At 35.1% G+C, this 21160-nt stretch overlaps 1 protein-coding gene across 1 annotated transcript in view; it reads right to left on the reverse strand.

The window, feature by feature from the left end:
• Positions 1-697: 697 nt before the first annotated feature.
• Positions 698-21160, reverse strand: part of RERG (RAS like estrogen regulated growth inhibitor) — a 102859-nt gene continuing 82396 nt past the window's right edge. The window contains exons 3-5 of the mRNA XM_090275463.1: positions 12457-12513; positions 4194-4267; positions 698-2671 (exon numbers count right to left, since the gene is read on the reverse strand). Of these exons, the coding sequence (XP_090131589.1) occupies positions 2264-2671; positions 4194-4267; positions 12457-12513 (539 nt within the window). The 3' untranslated portion in view covers positions 698-2263. The remainder of the gene's footprint in view (positions 2672-4193; positions 4268-12456; positions 12514-21160) is intronic.

Consider the following 21160-nt stretch of genomic DNA (forward strand, 5'->3'; position numbering starts at 1 on the left):
GCTAAGTCAGCTATTAGGGTCTTCAATACATGGCACCTAACTTTCAGTTTTATGAATTTTTGCCTTTTTTCTTGCTTCCAAATCACTTATTTTTTCCTATTAATTCCTCCCCTCTGTTATCCTTTCCTGTTTATCCTGAGAAACAATATATGTGGCTCTCTAAACTGCTTTTAATTGCCATACTTACCATCACCTTTCAAATCGCCATATTTTAGTTTCATGCTCTCCCTTTTGCCTAGAATACTTCCATTATCTAATTTTCCTGAAAAGCTTCTATATATTCTTCAAGGTTCTGCTCTGACACAATCAAATGAACTAATTTGTGTCAAGTTATATGTCCAACTTATATATAAATATTTGTTAATGAATAAATAAAAGCATAAATGAAGCAAGTCTTTCCTACAGTTTCTTCTTCCTGTGTTTTCATCTTTACAGCTTAAGAACAAGAGTCATATCTTAGTTTATTAATATTTCATGAATATCAGTATGGGCTCCAGGGTCTGATTTTGCCTCTCTGGATTAATTCCTGGTTCTACCCTCTAAATAACTATGTAAACTTGTTTTTTCTTGTGGCTCAGTATCTTCATCCCTGAAATTGTAATCATTGTACTATCTCTCCCATAAGATTATTGTAAGGATTTGATGAAATAATACAAAGTGCCTAAAACACACCTAAGCACTCCAAAAACAGTAGCTATTATTACGAACCAAAGTTTATTTTTTAATCATATTCACTTATTCGTCAACTCTACAATTCGATTGTCTCCTCAAGTGTCTCTTAGAATTATGAACATTTCATGTTTTCACAAGAAAGACTGTCCTAACATGAGAGAATGTGAAAATTATGCTTTTTATTATATTCACATAAAATAGTTATACCAAGTTATACAAATGCACTGGTGAATTAAAGCCTCCAACTCTTACAAATTTTTATACATATATCTATGCATTTATAAATACACACATATGTAAAAGATATATATTTTATTCTAAAATAAAGTGCCCAAATATTGACATATGGGGGCAATAAGGAAAAAAGAATCACAAAGTTTTATCAGTTATAGACTTTATTTTCACAATATAAGAATCTGTTTTATACATACTTATTCAGGTATAGTGAATTTTAATCACCCATTTTTTTTTCTGAATTCTCCTAAGTAAATTAATTTATCCAAAATACATGGTGGGGCAAAAGCAGGTTTACAGTTATGAGTATGTGAAACAGAGTTTATCCTTGTATTATTATTTATTAATTATTCTATTATTTTCCATATGAATAGCTGTAAACCTATTTTTGCCCCCTACTCTATTAGAAGTCATATAACCAACTTAATGAATCAGAAGCTATTTTTTCTTACTATTTTAGCACAGAGTCGTGGGTCCCCAATAGAGTGGTAGTTTAGCTTCATTCTTACTTTTCCTGGTTTTTGGATTGTCTTTCTGTGAAGGTGGTAAGCAGAGAGAAGCATGAAGCAGACATCTCCAATTCTAAGTCCTCTGTTAGGCTTCAATAAAGTCAGGGTTTGGTGACAAGATTTCTAGTGTCTTTACATCACCCTGGGCTGGTTGAGAAAGGCACCAGCAGGATCTGAACTGAGGGGTCCTGCTGCCTCTTTGTAAGGAAATCTTGTTGGAGCTACACAGGAAGAATTAGGGGTGATGATCAATAGATCTTCAAGAGAACCAACTCAAATTGAAATGGAACTCTTTTACACAATGGAAAACTTTGTGACAACATGTTAGAATTTAAGAACAAAATATGAGTTCAAGAAAAACTAGATAGTTTATGGTGATTTAGAAAAATCTATTCCCTTTTCCAATATTTCAGCTACTGTTCCTGCATTTTTACTGTATTTTCTATTATGTTAGACTTAAGGTGATCATTTGTAGACTTTGACAGGAAATGAAATTTGAAAAAGCCTTTGAAAAGAATTCAACCTACTGAAGCAAAGTGAAGATACCTAAAAATAGCGTAATATGAACCCAGCTATTTCACAATCTCTGGTGATTACATGTTCAAATTGCAATAAAGCACATCTTATTCAAGCAGGAAAGGGAGTAATTGCCAGCACTGTGCTGCATAACACACTCTGTAGCTGCTCAACATACAAGAGGCTGGGAATAAGGGGAAGCCCAGACATTTTCCAGAGTCAGAATAAGGAATGGAGTATTTTCTTTGGGGGGAGAAAAAAGGGACAAGGGCAAGAAAGCGTTTCCAATCACCCAACCCACCTCAGTAGGGCCTTCACAAGAACAGAGCTGCCTAACTACTGATTTTGGTGAGCATCTTGTTAATGGCTTGCTTGACGTGTGTGGTGGAGCTGCGTCGCCTTGTCTTGCCCTGGACCATCCTCCGGCGACGCACCTCTCGACACAGCTCATAGAATATCTCCGTGATGTTCCCTTCTCCAGTGCAGGCAGAACACTCATAAAAAGCACAGGCCATTTCTGTGGCCAGCTTCTCCCCTTCTTCTGTACTAACCTGTCTGGAGTGGTCCAAGTCAGCTTTGTTTCCAACCAAGATGAGAGTCACGTTCTTGGGCTTTTTGATCTCATCCAAAATGTTTTTAAGTGGCAACATTTCCTCAAAACTTCCTCGGTCAGTAATGTCATAGACCAGCACAAAGCCTTCCCCCCATCGCATGTGTCCTTCCCTCTGAATGGTGTCTTCCTGATGACAAGAAAAAAATAGCCGTCAGGAGACTTGGAAATAATCCCAGTGTGTAGATGTTGCTCATGTTAATAGTGATCCTTTAATTGCTATTCCTTCAATTCTGTGTCATTAAAATTTATTGAACTTTTGCCTGTACAAGCTTACCCTCTCAGTCAGTTTGGAATAGAAGCATTACTTAGTCATAGCAAGGTATTTCAGGGAGCTAAACATTTTCTATCTGCATAAACCTTAACTTTCTGCTTCTGATTTTGCATGGCACATCATTAAATCTTGAATCACAAGAACCATAAAGAAAGCATCATCCTAGTTGAGCATATTACCTCTGAGAGTTTTCATGACAATTAAAGGATTAACAAAGAGGTAACAAAGTGGACCTTACCTCACCCCTCTTAGAGATCAGAATTAGAGGCAGCATACTGAAACGGTTTTGTTTTTTTGTTTTTGTAACTCTTCATTCTTCAGATTATGGACTCTTACCCATCAGGGGCAGAGATACTGAATAACTCTATAGAGAGTCAAACTTACAGCTAGGGGCATTTGCCCCCCACCATCTCAGTACCCCCCAAATATTATGCAGTCCCAATAACAATAGAAACTCATTTAAAGCAATTTTCGAAGGGGGCAATCACTCCCTTCTAGGAAGGTAGCGTTATGATTTAGAACTGCATTGCCTTCACAGGCTCAAATCACCTCTGCCAGCATGCACTTCTCTGCTGCCTCTCTAGAGTTGTTCTGGGTAGAAGATGAGAGAATGTATAGAAAAATGGTGATGATGAGAAAGAAAAGTGTATAATTAGTTGCAAGGATATTTCTTGGATTAAATACTTTAATTCAAGTCTTCTTGGAGTCATAGGTCACTAGTAAACACCGTGGCATCCACCAGCCTCCTAATTCTCATTCCTACCTTTTGGAACTAAACCTCTCTATGAACCTGTTTGTCATCTCAGAACTGACTGACCTCAAAGCAAATTTACACTACTTTCCCTTAAAAATAAATTGTTATTGCTCAATGATATGGCTCAAATTTTTAATAAGATATTGTGAGGTCTAGAAAGATATTACAGGAGACATTCCTAAAATAAAATAGTCTGAAAAAAGATTCTGAGATCATTTAAGTTTGGAATATAATATATAATAAATCCCTTAAGGAGTCACCTTACACATAAGCATAATAAAGGCCCTGGGAACTTCCCTAGTAAAGATAACTGTTTAACTTTATCAGAGCATTTCAAGAACACTGTCAAATTAAAATCTACTAATACTTTTCAATCCCCCCAAAACGTAGGTGGGCAATGTGAATGTTATGGTATTTTCAAAACCTCTTTGAAGTACTGGGTAATTCACATAAGGGTGCATACACAGCCTGTTGCAAATATATTAACATTTCAATACTTAAACAATTAAGGAAAAATGTCTTTATACAGCATGAGTTAACTGTAGGAAAGTGCCCTTCATTCATATTATGCACATCTCATTTTTATTTGATGAAGAAAATATTTTAGCTGAACGCCTTAATCACCTGACCAGCAGTATCTAGTATCTCCATGGTGACAACTTCATCATCGATGGATGCTTGGTGGCGGTAGGTTGATTCTGAGGAAATGAGCAAGAAAAAAAAAAAAGATAAAAAAGTAAATAAGATCATGGTTTGAGTTGATCCTTAAGATTACAAATTAGTCGCAGGTGTATGTCTGTTGTGTAGCATAAAGGAATGTGCACACTGGGAGGGAAAAGATGGGTGTGCAAAGATGTGTCATCTCTGTATTCTTGAAGCTCCTGGAAGTAACACATAACAGACTTCCATGGTATAGCATTTGAGAGTCTCTTTGCCTCTTTGCTCATTTTATTCTCCTATGAGGCCAGCTTCCTGATGCTCTCTTCCTTCTAAAATAAGGCCTCCACATCCTAAAATCAGAAAGTTATTCCTACAAAATGCATCCTATTTTGATACTAAAAATCCAGTTTTGGGAAATCATTATTAATTACTGTTCCTGACAAGATGACATATAAGCAGGAGATGCTAAATTCTTTCCAGACCTCAACCCTAGAAATGTAATAGGCATTAGAAGAAGGTGATGGTTATCCATGTGAAAAATGACCATGTAAAGCCATGAGAAACCCTTGTGGCAGTAGACGGTGGTTGGTTCCTGGTTTGGAATTTGTGAGAAAAATAGAGGAGGGCTGGGCAGCATGCAGGGAGATGGAACAGAGCAGACTTCTCTGGCTCATGTTGCCCCTTTAAGGTAGAAAAAATGATGGCAGCTCAGCACCAGCTGGAGAATGGCCCCAAGATCTATTGGGGAGAGAAGTTAGCATGTGCAAGAGCTTTGGGTGGCTCTGAATGGGCCCTTCATCACATGAAATGGAAACCAGAGATTAAAGTAAATACCAGCTGGTGCTGCTCTATGAAAACCAGAAGGATTGAAATAAAGAACTCAGCAAATGATTCACTGAGCTGATGAAGGTCAGGTTGAGGAACTCTCCCAGAAGATATCAGTAAACGATAAGAAAAAAAATGTAAGAGTAAAACATAAGAGATATAGATAAAAGAAACAAGCATGTTATTTTCTCTTATAACATGAGCCTCAAAGAGAGAATTAAATACACAGAGGCTGTAATAACTGAGAGTTTCCCTGAATGAGAGGCATTAAAAAGCTTCAGAACAGAAGGACTAATAAGGTACACGAGGAAGTAAGTCCCGCATCTCAACCCACTACAGCATAATGCAAGGATATCAATGACAAAGAGTAAAATTCCAAAGGAGATAGAGGGAAAAAGCACATCCTCTACTAAAGTACATGACTCAGATTGACACTGGATTTCTCACCTGCAAAACTGAATTCAAGATCCCAATGGAGAGAAGTAAAGCAATAAAACTACATGAAAAGCATACCAGTGTTACAATTCTAGGTAATACCAATTATGTCAAAGAGGAGGTGGGGGAAGAGGCCAGAGGCAGGTTTCAAAGCACTTGTCTTATTCTGGAAGATGAAATGATAAAAAAAATTTAAAAAGAGAGAGCGAATTATTCAACTTAAATAATTAGAAGAGGAAAGCAGAATAAATTCAAGAAAAGAAGTAAAAAAGAAAACAGAGGGGAAAAGGTAAGTTTAACAAAACCAAAGCATGGTGTTTGAAAAAATTTTTAAAAATAAAAGAGATAGGAAGAGAGGTAAAAACCTGGCAATGTTATCCAGTAAATTAAGAGAGAGGGTGTGATTACACATAATTTAGCACAAAAAGAGGAAATAGCTACATATTCTGATGAAATAAAATAATATTATGAACTGTACACCAACAAATGTCAAAACCTGATAAATTCTGTGAGCAAAAAATGCATAGATAGTAGTAATAAGAAGTAGAACACTTAACTAGGTCATAGATAGTAAATACAATTAAATACTAATAGTGGATCTCTCCTAATCATAAAAAGTGATTGCATACAATCGACTTTATAGGATATTCCTATTAAACATTAAACATGTTCTAGAAAATAAAAAAAGGACAGCTACCCAATTCCTTTCATGGGACATTATGCTGGCTCTCATAAGACATATTACAAGAGTTATAAGACAAAAAAGGAAAATTGTAGGCTCATTTCATTCTTAAAATAGATGCAAAAATTCTAAATAAAATATTATTCAATTCAATCCAACAGTTGTAATAAGAAGAGTACATCATGATCAAGTAGAGTTTATTTCAGGAATGCAGAGTGTTTAAAATCTACCTATGCCATTTAACACATTAAAGGACTGAAGGGAAAAATAACATAATTACCTCTAGAGGTAAACTGTATATAAACTTAAAATGTATGTATACACAAAAAATGCTTTCTTCAAAAATGAGTTACCACATAATGCTTACTATTTGAATAAGAATTGTTCTAAATGCTTTATTCATATTAACTCATTTAACTTTTACAAATATCTCCTGAAATATGTATTACCTATAGATCCATTTTACGTGAAGAGACTGAGGCACAGTAGCATTAAATAACTTGCTGAAGGTCACACAGCGGTAAGTGGTAGACATGAGATTGGAACCCAGGAAGACTGGTTTTAGAAATTAAAGCTTTAACCACAATGCTGTTTCAAACATGTTAGATTATATATCTATGGGAAAGAGGAGGGCAATGGGGTCAGAATAGGGGATGTGAGAAAAATAAAGTGAAATAAAGGCTTTACATACAAATGACATGGTGCCAGGACAACAGCAGTATGATTAAGTATTAATTTAATTAGCACAGTTATTTTCATGTAAACTACCCAAATCACTAACCAATCAACAAACCTAATCAACCTACAAGTTTCTCTGTCATCGGGGTAGCTGTTAAGCTAGTGCTTTTAGTTTTCCCTATTTATTTCATGTTTCTGACTTTCATTTCTTCATATTATCAACTATCTTACTGTGCTTTTTTGAATACAGTTTTATGTTACTTTGCTGTAAATATAATGTACTCAAAACACACACTGCAGAAAGGAGGCTTAGCTGAGTAGCATAACCTGACATCAACCCTGCATGATAATAATCACAGGCATGGCGCATTGCTGACCTATTTCCTGAAAATTAAAATTTAAAAATGAAAGTATGGTCAATATATTTTAAGAAGTGTTTTTTATATTATTGTCATTCTCCTGGAATATGTCATCCATACGTGGTATGTCTGATTCTCAACTCTAGAACATTCCATCCCCCTACCCTAAGTTAAATGGGAGATTATTTTTTTGTATGATATAATGCTCTAAAATACCATTTACAGCAATGATTCATCTATATGTGTTCTCTCACTTATTTCCTTCTTCAGGTCCAGAGTTTCAGCTTGTGGAGGAGAGGCCCTGAGGACAGCACACAGGCTAGAAGCCACACCCTTTTTGTCTCTCCCTCCACCGTCTTTAGTGACCTTTGTGCTGCCTTCGTTTTTAAAAGGACTGGCATCAGCTGTGGGGCCTGGAAAACAGAGTTCTGGGCTCTAGTCCATCTCTTTGCACCAAAAGTCTGACAGATGGGGACATTTTTCTCTGCTGCTTCCATGATAAATAGGATATGCATTTCAACCACAGAAGACCGCAGTGGGGGGAAACAGAATATAACGAAAATTGGGTGAAGTTGTGTGATTCTCTGGCTGTTTGTTAACTGAAAGGAAAACAACGAGGACACGCAGGAAATGAGGGAACGTCTGCTACCGACAGAGCCGCGGGTGGCAGCAGACTTTCATCTGAGCTGAGGACTCGTTTCATGCCATGTTGAGCATTTTTTCTTTGAGTCTCTTCTCTCCTACATTGGGAACCCCTGTCTACATGTAAAACAGCGGAAGTGTTGCCCAGAGAGGCAGAAGGTTGTACATCTTTGTGCTACCTTTTCTAGAGAGAATTCTAAAAAATATATTAGGTACTTTTTGGAACTAACTTCATTTTAGAACATTGGAGAAAATGTGTGTGTGGAGGGTAGAAACATTTCATTTTGTTCATACTAACAGAAAATGGTAATTTTGAGTGTTTTTTTTTTTTTATGAAGGGTAGGAGGATGACTTTTTAAGAGGTATTTCTAAATAAACCATAATGTTGTATACTGTAAGAACAATATTAGTTTTAATATGGAATTAAGCATATTAAAATTATGTCTGGATCACACTGTATATGAGAGATACATGGTTTAAAACCTACATTTAGTAACACTTTTATAAATAGAAGTATATTTTGTATATTCTACGAGAAACTGAGCCCAAAGGGATGATGTATATGGTTAATCTTTTCAATAATTTAGCTTTTTTGGTGAATTGTAACATATTAATGTGGACAATTGGCCAATACAGTAAAAACAATAGTTAGTAATGCTGATTTATGCTAGAGTGGAAATTGTACTGATGAGTTCTATTGCTAGTCTAACCACAAACTGGCCACATAATTGTGGATAAATTTACTTGGTTAGATTTGTTTTCTTATGCCAAGTGCCAATCTCAAAATTTCTTTCTGTGACAAAATTCAAACTGCCAATATTAAAGAACTATCCCATAGTTCTTTGAACTGGTTAAGTACTGCTGCTTTAGTATTCAGTTCAGAGCTTTGTTCTGGGTGTGTCCCTCTCTTTGTATGAGCTATTCCAAGCAAAGGGAACTGTAGAGAATGCAGGCAGGAAGAAACCAGTCACAAAATAAAATATCATTGGGTCCAGTATGTCTCCCAATTCCTACCCTCATTCTTGTCTGAGTCATTACTGAGCAGACAGACGCCACGATTTATTGAAATACAGAGCCAGGTGCCTCCATGGGGCAGAAATAGTGGTCAGTGCTGAAATGCAATCTCTCCCTCTGAATACCCCCAACACACACAAACACACACAATTGCACATGATCTAAGCTTTTGTCTGCATTGTCTGCCATGTTCAGCATTTTCAGAGGGTACTATGACTCTCAGAGACATTCAGTTCTCCTATGGGACCTTAGCAGAACATGGATCCTATTGTTTTGCAACCAGAACATTGTTGCTACCACCATCAAGGGGTTTTGTTGGTTAGATTATAGAAGTCCAAGATCCCATAGGCTGCAGTGGTGATTCTCAAATGCTATATACATAAACCAGCTCTGGCCTCTGACAGAGATTTCACTGATACACAGTGAAAGAGAAAAAATTCAAGGAAAACTACAATTGTTCAAATGTAAATAAGTGATTGAACATTTTCTTAGGTTATTACATCCTTCAAAACTCCTAAATACTAAAAATATTTCCTTCTTTCATGAAATTCAAATGCCTATAAAAGGAGTAAGTTTAGTTCTTTCTTATCCTCTGCCCTTTGTTTATATCCCTAATTGTAATTCCTATGATGTTCCCTCTCCATTAAAAAACCAACACCAAGACAAAAGCAAAAACAAAAACAAAATTATTGGATCCTGAAGCTAAAGGTTTGGAAATCATTTGGTACTATAGTAGCAAACATTTCCTTCATAGAATTATTTCAAAGCAGTAAATATTCCAGTTTTTGTTAATATGTTGAATGGTGTTCATGGTCTTCATGGGGCAATAAGTAATTGTGTTACAGGCTGAAAAAACAGCCCCATGTTTCTAAGGACAGCACTGAATTAAGAATTCAAGATGATTTTTTTTTGCAAACATACCACATGGCTCTTTTCAAATTTTATTTTCCAGTTAAAGTTGACATTCTATATTATTTTACATACGTTTCAGGGGTATAGCATAATGGTCAAACAATTATATAATTTACAAAGTGGTCCCCCTGATAATTCAAGTACCCAATTTTGCTTTTTAATGTAACCTTCTCCTTTGGTTGTGGGTTTGAAACTCTATGAAAGTATGAAGTTGAGTCCAGGAAATGCCAACTGCTCTTGGATAAAATGCATTGGGGACTCCTCTAGGCTAGAACATTAATGACTCACACATGTACACACACAAATCCACTTTCCACCATGAGTTAATGAAACCCTCACCTGGGAGTGACTCATAGATCTGATATTCCTGAAGTCTGCTCATCGCTCTTGTTGCTTAGCAGCTGCAATCCTTTTAGAGCAGTACAGTACAAGGCCACTCAATAAAGTTTCATTATGCTTAGTGAAGGAAGCCTGCATTATAGGTAACTGACGCAGGCAGAATCCTATTAATAGCCGTTGTTTTTCAGAATGAATAAAACAAAAATAAAAGGGAAAATGGCTCACTAAGACATTAAAAATATTAACATTTGTTGCTGAAACATATTCAGAAGAGTTAAAAATTTTTATGAGATCACTTTTATAAGTTGCATCTTCAGTTGAGATGTACTGGTATAACTAAAGAAAATTAGTATTTTTCTACTGAATTCCCATAAATCATCAACAGTCTCAGGAACTTTGGAAAGGGTATGTAAGTAATAAAAATATAAGAGGAGAGTAAATATTTACTTAGGTGGAACAGGCAATAAATAACAAATGATATTTTTAATCAAATACATTTTTAGATCCAAATACATCATCTTAAGATTAGATTCTGGCAACACTAAAAACACATTTAAAAAATTGATGTTGAAAAACAATTTACTTAAAAGCAAGGACAGAGGCAAAGATCTCTTAAAAGATTGAATATCATAAAGATGTGAATTTTCTCAAAGTAATTTATAGTATTAATGAAATCTCAATTAAAATTATATCATGTTATGACATAGTTTTAAAAATTGACCTGGAAGAATAAACTGGCCATCATAGTCAAGATCATTTTGTAAAAATGCAAAGAAGGAAGACTTTCTCTACTGGGTATCAGTGTGTTCTAAAGAGCACACAGTTACCAAGAGTGTACTACTAGTGTGGGATATGAAATCTAGAACTGTATCCTGGTGTAAATTATCCAATACACTTGCATCTGCAAGTTCTACATTCATGGATTCAATTCAACCAACTATGGATCAAAATGCTTGAAAAGAAGCTACGTGTTGCTAATGTGCTTATATAGTTAAGCCTATGATGGTTGCGTCCGTACAGAATATGTACAGTTTTATCATTATTCCCTACACAATACAGTGTAACAACCATTTATATTGTATTGGTATTATAAATAATCTAGAGATAAAATATATGAGAGGATGTGTGTAGGTTATATGCAGATACTACATTATTTTACAGAAGAGAACCAACCCCTTATAGATACCAAGGATAACTGACCATAAAAGGCAGTATTGGAAGTAGTGGGGAAAGGTGGGACTATTTAGTAAATAATAGGAGAATAATTGGTCAACTATTTGGAAAAAATGTTAGGTCTTCACCTTGTACTTCTCACTAAAATATGTCCCAGAGAGATTAAAATGTTAAAATTAAATAAACAATAAAATCACTCTATCCTTAACTGTTCAATTTTCCTTCATAATACTTACCACCCTTGACATGCATTTATTTGTTTATTGACTTTTTTCTTTACTAGACAACAAACTAAAACAACAAAAACAAAAACAAAAAACACAAAGACTTTCTCTTTCTATTGACTTATCCTTAGCACCTAGAATAATCTGACATGTAGGAACATTTAACAAACACAAAGCCCCAAAACAAAAACATACAGGAATCATCTCTGCCCATTTCAGCATTTTGAGTAAGGCTAGCTTCTCCTGGAACACCGTGCCTGGGAGTGAAATACCGCACATCTTTCCCTCTTTTGCATTTCAGAGTTGTTGCCCTTCAGGATACAAACCGTGGTCCTGAAGCTTAGCAAACGAAAGCTCAAAAGCTCCACACAGAGTAAAACCTGAAGCTTAATTTAGAGCCCATGCATTTTTAGCATTATTTTGGAGACAGCTATGAAAAATACGTGTGATAAACACTTCATGTATCAACATCATTGCTGTTTTCAAGATACATGTATCACTTTTTGCTTCTTCTTCTGTACTTTTTAAATGGGTTTAAAACAGATTAATTGGCAATAAGAGGGGAAGCAACACAATTTACTTCTACATTTTCCCCAAATCAGTATTCATAAGTTTTATTCCACTATTATACTCCCCTCAACATGCCATCTTGTCCCACATCAAACTAGCCCTGTCTACTGTGTCCTCTGTCTACCATTGGAATGTTGCTACATTTCTGAGTGGAAGAGCATCATTTCTACCTATTTCCTTCTTGTCTCTGGTTTGACCTGATTAAAATCCATGCAATATATGTCTAGCTTCTTAGAGGAAGTCTTTGTATGATTCAATAAAGCACTTCCAAGACATTTGCAAGGTGTTTAAAAATGTTGTAACAGAAAATGCCATTCTCTCTTTTGAGTCATAAACTTCGATTGGAGAGTAAGAGAAAAGAAAATTTGACTTACCGAGGGTGGGATCATATTCCCAGATGAACCGTTTGGTCAGAAATCTCACTACAAGAGCTGTGGGAAAAAAAGAGTAACATTTCAAACAAATTTGCTAGTTTTCTTAGTTTATATCCTTGTAAGGAAGGAGAATTAGCCCATCAAACTATGTGCATTTTATATTTCCTTGGAATACAAACCCAGTACATTTATTTATGTTTATTTAAATACTTTTTTCAATTTTATACTGTGGCTTAAAAAACTGGTGTAATATTTTACTGGCTTTATTGTGCATTAATCAAGAGCTTAGATTTTTTTTTTTGTAAAAACAAGCAAATAAAAAACACCACAATGTGAAAATGCTCACGTATAAAAATTTTAGCCAAACAATGAATTCAGACATGAAGTATCACAATACAGGTATCTAAGGTTTGAATATTGATAATGATGGATAAAAGCAAGGTTAAAATGTGATATAATTTTTCCTGTAATGAAAAGACCACTAACTGGTAATTTATATTATACAAAATTTTCCAAATTAAGGATTGTATTAGTGACTAATTAAAGCTCCTCAAAAGTAATGCTGCTGAAATACTTAAAGTCAGGGAGTCAGGGTCAAGATCTGGAACTGTGTTAATGATGTCACTTACATGATCTCCTCAACCCTCACTTCTTCCCTAAGAGGCAGGTACTAGGATTGGTCCATTTTTTTTAAAGTATATTTTATTGAGTATGTTGTTACAATAGTCCCAATTTTTTTCCCCTTTGATCCCCTCTGCCCAGTACCCCCCTTCCCCCAGCAATCCCACCCCCCTTAGTTCATGTCCATGGGTCATGCATATAAGTTCCCTGGCTTCACCCTTTCCTATATTATTTTTTTAAGTTAATTAATTAATTTATTTTTATAACAATAAAAATAACAATCCCTCCCTCTCAGACTTAAGACCCTTTATAATCTTATGAGGGCCAATGGGCGAAGGTCTCATGCTCCTCTAGCTGCTTCAAGCTGGACATGGTTGTCGTCCTACCTACCCTTTGGTCCAGAAATCCCTAATAAGAGTGGGCGTGTAGTGGGGAAGGTGGCCTTCCCACATGGGGAAGGATCTTGCAGACCCCAGGTCAATTGGCTGTCCCCGGACAATGGTGTGCTTGGTTTAACAGGCTGGCATCCTTGTTGTATTAGACAATCACTCAGGTAATGAGATCATAGGCGTATGCCCTCTGGTTCAATTTTGCTCATTTGTGTTGTTCATTAGTCTCCTGTAATAGGTGATAGCATATGATATTTTTCTTTCATTGCCTGGCTTATTTCGCTAAGCATAATTCTCTCTAGTTCCATCCATGTTGTTGCAAATGGTAGAAGTTCCTTCTTTCTTTCTGCTACATAGTACTCCATTGTGTAAATGTGCCACAGTTTTTTGATCCACTCATCTATAGATGGGCATTTAGGTTGTTTCCAGTATTTGGTTATTGTAAATAGTGCTGCTGTGAACATAGGGGTGTATAAGTTCTCTTGAATTGGTGTTTCAGGATTCTTTGGGTATTATCCTAGCAGTGGAATTGCTCATTCAAAAGGCAATTCCATTTTTAGTTTTTTTGAGGAAATGCCATACTGTTTTCCATAGTGGTTGCACCAGTCTGCATTCCCACCAACAGTGCAGTAGGGTTCCCTTTTCTTCCCATCCTCGCCAGCACTTGTTGTTTGTTGATTTGTTGATGATGACCATTCTGACTGGTGTGAGGTGGTATCTCATTGTTGTTTTTATTTGCATCTCTCTGATGGCTAGTGATGCTGAGCATTTTTTCATATGCCTTTGGACACTCTGTATGTCCTCTCTGGAGAAGTGTTTGTTCACGTCCTTTGCCCATTTTTAAATTGGGTTGTCTGTCTTCTTGGTGTTGAGTTGTGTAAGTTCATTATATATTTTGAAGATCAATCCCTTGTCTGAGGTATCATTGGCAAATATATTTTCCCATATGGTTGGTTCACTTTTCATCTTGCTGATGTTTTCTTCAGCTGAGCAGAAACTCTTTAGTTTGATGTAGTCCCATTTGTTTATTCTTTCCTTTATTTCTTTGCCTTAGGAGATATATCAGTGAAAATATTGCTACATGGGATATCTGAAATTTTCCTGCTTATGTTTTCCCTTTAGGACTTTTATGGTGTCATGGCTTACATTTAAGTCTTTGATCCATCTTGAGTTTATTCTGGTGTATGATGTAAGTTGGTGGTCTAGTTTCATTTTTTTTTGCATGTCCCTGTCCAGTTCTGCCAACACCATTTGTTGAAGGGCTCTCTTCACTCCATTTTATGTTCCTTCCACCTATGTCAAATATTAGTTGACCATATAGACCTGGGTTTATTTCTGGGCTCTCTATTCTCTTCCATTGATCTATATGTCTATTCTTATACCAGTACCCAACTGTTTTGATTACCATGGCCTTGTAGTATAGTTTGGTATCAGGTATTGTGATTCTTCTTACTATGTTCTTCTTCCTCAAGATTACTGTGGCTATTTGGGATCTTTTTTGGTTCCATATAAAATTTTGAAGTATTTGTTCTAGGTCTGTGAAATATGTCATTGGTATTTTAACAGAAATTGCATTGAATCTATAAATTGCCTTGGGTAGTATGGACATTTTAATGATGTTTATTCTTCCCATCCATGAACATGGTATATGCTTCCATTTATCTGTATCTTCCTTAATTTCTTTCTTCAGTCTTATGTAGTTTTCTGAGTACAGGTCTTTTACCTCCTTGGTTAAGTTTATTCCTAAGTACTTTATTTTTCTTGTTGTGGTACCATTTTTTAGATAAGAAAAATGGAATAACACCTGAGGTTCTGAGAGGTTAACTAATTTAATTGAGCTCACCTAGCTAGTTAGTGGTAGAGGCAGGATTTTCATCCAAGAAGTCTGTTTCCAAAGCCTCTAATCTATCCTTTGTGCTAAATTGAATTTAAGGCCTAGGCCATCTGAATAATATTTAACTAGAAGATGGGTCGAAGAAAGAGAAGCGCTGAGATATATGGATGCTATTGTCCTTAAAAATGGATGGGAAACATGCTGAGCATTTTTTTATACTTGTAGTTGAAAACAGCAGTGTCTTTAAGAAATTTTTTTTGGAGGGGAGTGTCATAGACACCATAAAAATGCGACGAAAGCTTTGGATTCTTTCTCCGGAGAAATGGGTACACACACAGCTTGGCATATAATTTCAGCGGGCTCACAAGCCCTCCAAAGACCCTGGATTGTTTTCCTTGGATCCCAATGACCCTGACTAAAGCATCAATGTATGTTGTATTTTCCGCTTTAAAATATATTTATTATTTGGGTACTTTTATTTTTATGGAAATGCCCTGTATGTAGTAGTCTAAAGATACTCCTTAAAGAAACGAGACTGGTCAGTTGAAAGTTACTGTCAGTCTTTATTGCCTGAGTTAGAACACCAGAGGTCAATACCAACTACCACCGTGGCTGAGATGAGAGAGCACAGTGCAACTTGGAACCTCATAAAACAGACCACAAGCATATGGTGGCTTGGCTGGAGACTAAAAGTAGCAATGTTGTTTCTAATTACAGAGTGTAAGGCTGGATTTGAGCCGACATTTTTGCAGTGCCTAAAGTAGCGGGCCACTGACCCTGCAATGCTTCCCACAGTGAGCGCTGGGGTTTTAGCTTCAATTTGCAGAATCTATCACAGCTCACTCTCCTGAGACTGAGTCTTCTTTTTTTTGCATTAAGAAGTAGAAAGCACTGGACAAATATTTCTGTTTTTATTTTTTAATTTTTTCCAACTGTTGAAGAAGTATTTATTTATGTTTTTTAAAGGATGATGCAAATATCAAATAGAAATCTCATTTAGAGCCTATTGGATACATTTAAATGAGTAACATAAACAGTCTTATTTTAAAATTGTCAATATTTACAAGATATCAAAATTTTTACACTTTCTGTAGTTAAATTCACAAGGAAAAAAATTAGATGTAAATTTAAAAATATGCAAGAGGTCACATAGTTTTCCAAACTGTTTTTTAGGAAACATGCAAGCAAAAAATAAAATAAAGACTGATTCATCCTATTACTGATCTTTTTTAAAAAAGTTGAATTTATTGGGGTGACATTCGCTTTCAAAACCATACAGGTTTTAAATGTACAGCTCAATAAAACATCATCTGCCCACTGCATCATGCATCCACCTTTCTGTCCCCATTCCTTGCCCTCTCTTTGTCCACCTCCATGAGCCCCCACCCCCTTTCCCTCTGACTAACACCACACTGTTGTCTGTGTCTCAGTTTTATGTAGCTCAGTGGTAGGGCACTTGCTTCACCTGTATGAAGCCCCAGGTTCAATCCCTGGCAGCTCCACAAGGGTCCTTCTGTTTTTAAATAAGCAGCATCAGTAAACATCACTGCCTGCAGGATTCAAAGAGTTTCATCTTTTGGTGGAAAATGTAGCTTTAACTCTAAAGGTTACAATGTAGAAAAATGCATTTATCTGGCATCTTCTAGCAAGGCACTATTAAAATTAACAAAAATTTCTACATAACTAATGTTGGAAGTACTCCAGTTGCAAGACCATTAACACTTTAATCATTTCTCAAAGAAATATTTCTAAAATGTATCATTTCTCAAATAAATGTTTCTGAAAGACTCCATCGTCTTTCACAACTGAGAATACTGAACATAATTGAATCATTTTTAAATGTCCAGATCTTAGTCAAGAACCTTGATTAGTGCCCTGTGCGGTTATGTGGCAATACTTTTAGAAGCTGTAGAATGGTTGAGACAAAACAACTCTATAGAGTGCTAGGGCTTTGAGTATTTTTCGTTTTGAATATATATATTTTATATATACATAAATGTAATTTTTGCCTCCCTCAAATATTATAGCTTTCTCTTTTTTTGCCAGTCACTGAAACTATCTCTAATAACCTATCTATTCATCTATTTTGTTATTTTTATTATTCCAAAGACTGATTTGCCATATTAACAAGCTTGTTAGAATTTTGTCTAATATTGGAGTAAATTAAATTAGTTTTGGGGTTTCATTCTTAAGAACTTGTTCTGTTGATGTAAACATGATTCTGGTATACCTTTGAGATAGGACATTTGTTGTGATTAAGTGGTTCCTGCTGACTTCTTGGTTATTGGATCAGTTTAGCCCCCTTCCTGCAGGGCAGTGCTGCTGGGCTTAACTAATGAAATCAATATAAACATTTTTTGATGGTTGCTTTAACAACAGAATCATACATTTGTTTAAAAACTCAATCTCTTTCAAGTGAAAACATAAAAATCATTTTGAAAAAATTTTATTGTTCAATTACAGTTGTCCCAATTTCTCCTCATTGCTCTCCCCTGACCCACTCACCCCACCCCTTTTCCCACAGTCAATCCCCACCCCGTTGTCCATGTCCATGGGTCCTGTATACTTCTTCTTTGACTAGACCCTTCCCCTTCTTTCCCCATTATCCTCCTTCTCGTTCCTCCCTGGTCACTGTCAGTCTGTTCCTTATTTCCATGCCTCTGGTTCTATTTTGCTCGTTTGTCTTTGAAAATTGACATGTCATATGCTTTTTCTTTGAAAATGTGTTTTCATCTCTCTCACAGATTAGTCATGGAAAAGACAAATATGTTTTCTATTTTTAGTTTTTTAGTAATATTTTATTTTAAATTACTAGTCCAAGGATTGAAAATAATTTTACATCTGTGGATGTGATACCTATTAAAGTCTCTACTGTTACTTAAATCGTGACTGAGGTATGTGGGTGACATTTCACCATTTACTGATGTAATTATAAAATGTCACCAGTATTATTTAGTCCCCAGTTATAACTTTATTATGGCATACCATTTCCATACTTGATATGTCCTAGCGTTTCTCACCCCCACCATTACCACTTTCATCATGTTTTTACCTGTTAACAGTAATGTTCTTATTCCCTCAATGGCGCCCTACTTCAAGTGCACCCCATAACCCCCTTACACTGTTCTCCACCCAGAAACCAATGACTGCTAAAACTTAAACCACCTCCTGTCACATCTTTGCCTCCAATTCTCCCTGATCTCATCTCATTGGCTAAATAGTTATTAAGTACTTATTCTAAGTGTTGGGACTAATCCAGCAAACAGTTCAGATTAAGGTTCCTGACTTTACAGAGTTTATATTCTACTAGGAGTAAATTAGATACTACAATAGATTAGAGGTGATACATGCTGTGGGATTAAAGTATAGAGCAAGATAAGGGGGATTCAGCAATGGGTGATGAAGGTGTGAGTTGTTATTTAAGATAGGGTGACCAGGGCGATCCTCACTGAAAAGATGATATACAAAAGAGATGAGAGAAGATATCTGGGGAAACAGTCTTCCAGGAAGAGGGCACAGCCAATGCAAAAGCCTTAAGGCAGGAATGTGTGATTCATATGCTCAAAGAACATTATGCAGGCCAGTGAGGCTAAAGCAGAATGAGCAATAGCCAGTATAGTAGGAGATGAGGTCATTTCCTGCTAGTCTTCTGGTCAGGCATTCCATAAATACACTACTAACACCATCAGTAATAACAACAACAACAACAACAACAATAATAATAATAATAATAAATTAAAAAAACAAAACAACCAGAATGCTTATTTATTATTATTATTTTACTTGATTCCTTCTTTAGAATGTATATTCCATGGGGGCATAAAATTTGTTTTATTCATCACTGTTTTCTAGTATTGAGAAGAGTGTCTATCTGGCACACAGTAGACTAATAAAATACTTGCTAAGTAGATGAAAAAGATATATAAGTCCAGGTCACAGCTTACTCTCCTTAACCATTAAATAATAAGCAGGCATTGAGAGAATCAACAGAAAAATAACAGAACAGAACTCACAGCAGAACCATGTCATTATTCTACAATTTTTTTCTTAAAAGTTTACAAGAATATATAATCTAAAATGCCTTGCCTGTTTCATTATTTTAATACAAATTATATGTTTATAGTTTATTAAAAGTTACTATAAACTTGATCTGATTTTCTTTTTAATACCCTGCCCTCTCCATCCCCACTATTTTGAGCAAGTTTTTCTTTCAAAATAAAATGATGGTATTGATAACCTTTACTTTCCCTAGGAGTCTAATATAAAAAGTTGTTTCTTCAGAAATTTTAAGTTTTAACATGTTTGACTGGTTACAGTCAAGTCTCTGCATTCTGGAATGTCTGATTTTCTTTCCATTGCCTTAAAAACCCATACCTTTCCACCAAATAAGCCAAACATGTCTAATGGTTAATCTAGAGAAGAACATTTTCCTCATTTTGCCTAATTTATAACCTATGTGGATAATTCTTTCTCATATGTGGTTTATTTTTGGTGTTACTGGCACTAAATTTCCTTACTATCAATAAAAGCCAGTTTCTAAAAAATGAAAAATTCACTAAGTAGAATTTAATCCATTGAAATATTATTTCAAGTGACATCAGTGTAATAATTCAATAAGATAACATTCTATATATAAGCAAGGGCAAAAAAGCAAAATTTCTACATTAAAATAGTCTTGCTATTTCTAAAGGTTAACAAGTCTGGGCTAATTAGTCAAAATAACTCATGATGTCGTTATTAAAAAGAGGCAGACATGAGAAGTATGAACTTTAATGATCAAAATAATGTTTTAAAATAAAAATTAATTTGATATGATCTGTACAATAAATCTGCTTTTAAAAAGACATGAACTTTTCAAGGTAAATAAAAACAAACACACATGGTATTCTTATACTCTAAAAAAAAATTAAGTGATATATTTAAGAGAAATTCAGAATGACTTTCAAATGTTACTTTTTCAACTCACATTCTAAAAATACTTGTTATTTTATTGTTCATTTATACAATTAATGCAAAATGTGATTAACAGTGTATTCATTTATTGGATTAGCCAAAAAGTTAAGTTTTTTTTTCCAAAAAATAAACACATTTTTCACTTTCACCAATGACTTTATTGATTTGGATATTTTGAGTATGTCAGCCAGCTCCCACACGGTATAATGTTGATTGTTCTCAATTAATGTCTCAATTTGATTGCTATCAACTTCAACTGGTCTACCCAACCACAGAGCATCATTCAGCAAGAATTCTACCCTAGATTTTGGAGATAGTTTATTTCTGATTAAATTATTTTTGTGGAACTAAATGACTATTTATTAATCATATTACCTGTTGCTTTAAAGTATATATATATATATATATATATATATATATATATGCTTAGAAAATATCATTAGGTAGGTTTAAATAAACACTACTGGGACTTCTGGAATGCCAAATGTCAAAAGGGGAGTTTGTGTTGAATACTGACTACAAGCTTATTTATTTTTCATAAACACTCTTACAAGTAGGAATTAATATTCCTATTATGTACATTAAAAAACCTAAACTTAAAAGTAAATACATTTATCTATTTTACAGAGCTGCTAAGTGAGAAACTGAGATTGAATGCAGGTATTTTTAACTTTAAAACTCATATATTTTTTCAATATTTACCACTATATTTTAATATTTCTATGAATATGATTTAATTCTGATTGGTTGAAATTATTTTCCACATGAATATTTACCTTACAGAGAGGTATGCTTTGAAAAGTGCATTTTTGTTCATGACTAGATTTCTTCATCTTTAATGGAGGGAATATCCATGACCAGAAACCATGGCAACACAGAAAGTGATTATGAATTTCAAGGAGCAGGA

This window comes from Furipterus horrens, unplaced genomic scaffold, assembly GCF_987537825.1.
Source record: "Furipterus horrens unplaced genomic scaffold, mFurHor1.1.pri manual_scaffold_4, whole genome shotgun sequence".
Classification (NCBI taxonomy): Eukaryota; Metazoa; Chordata; class Mammalia; order Chiroptera; family Furipteridae; genus Furipterus; species Furipterus horrens.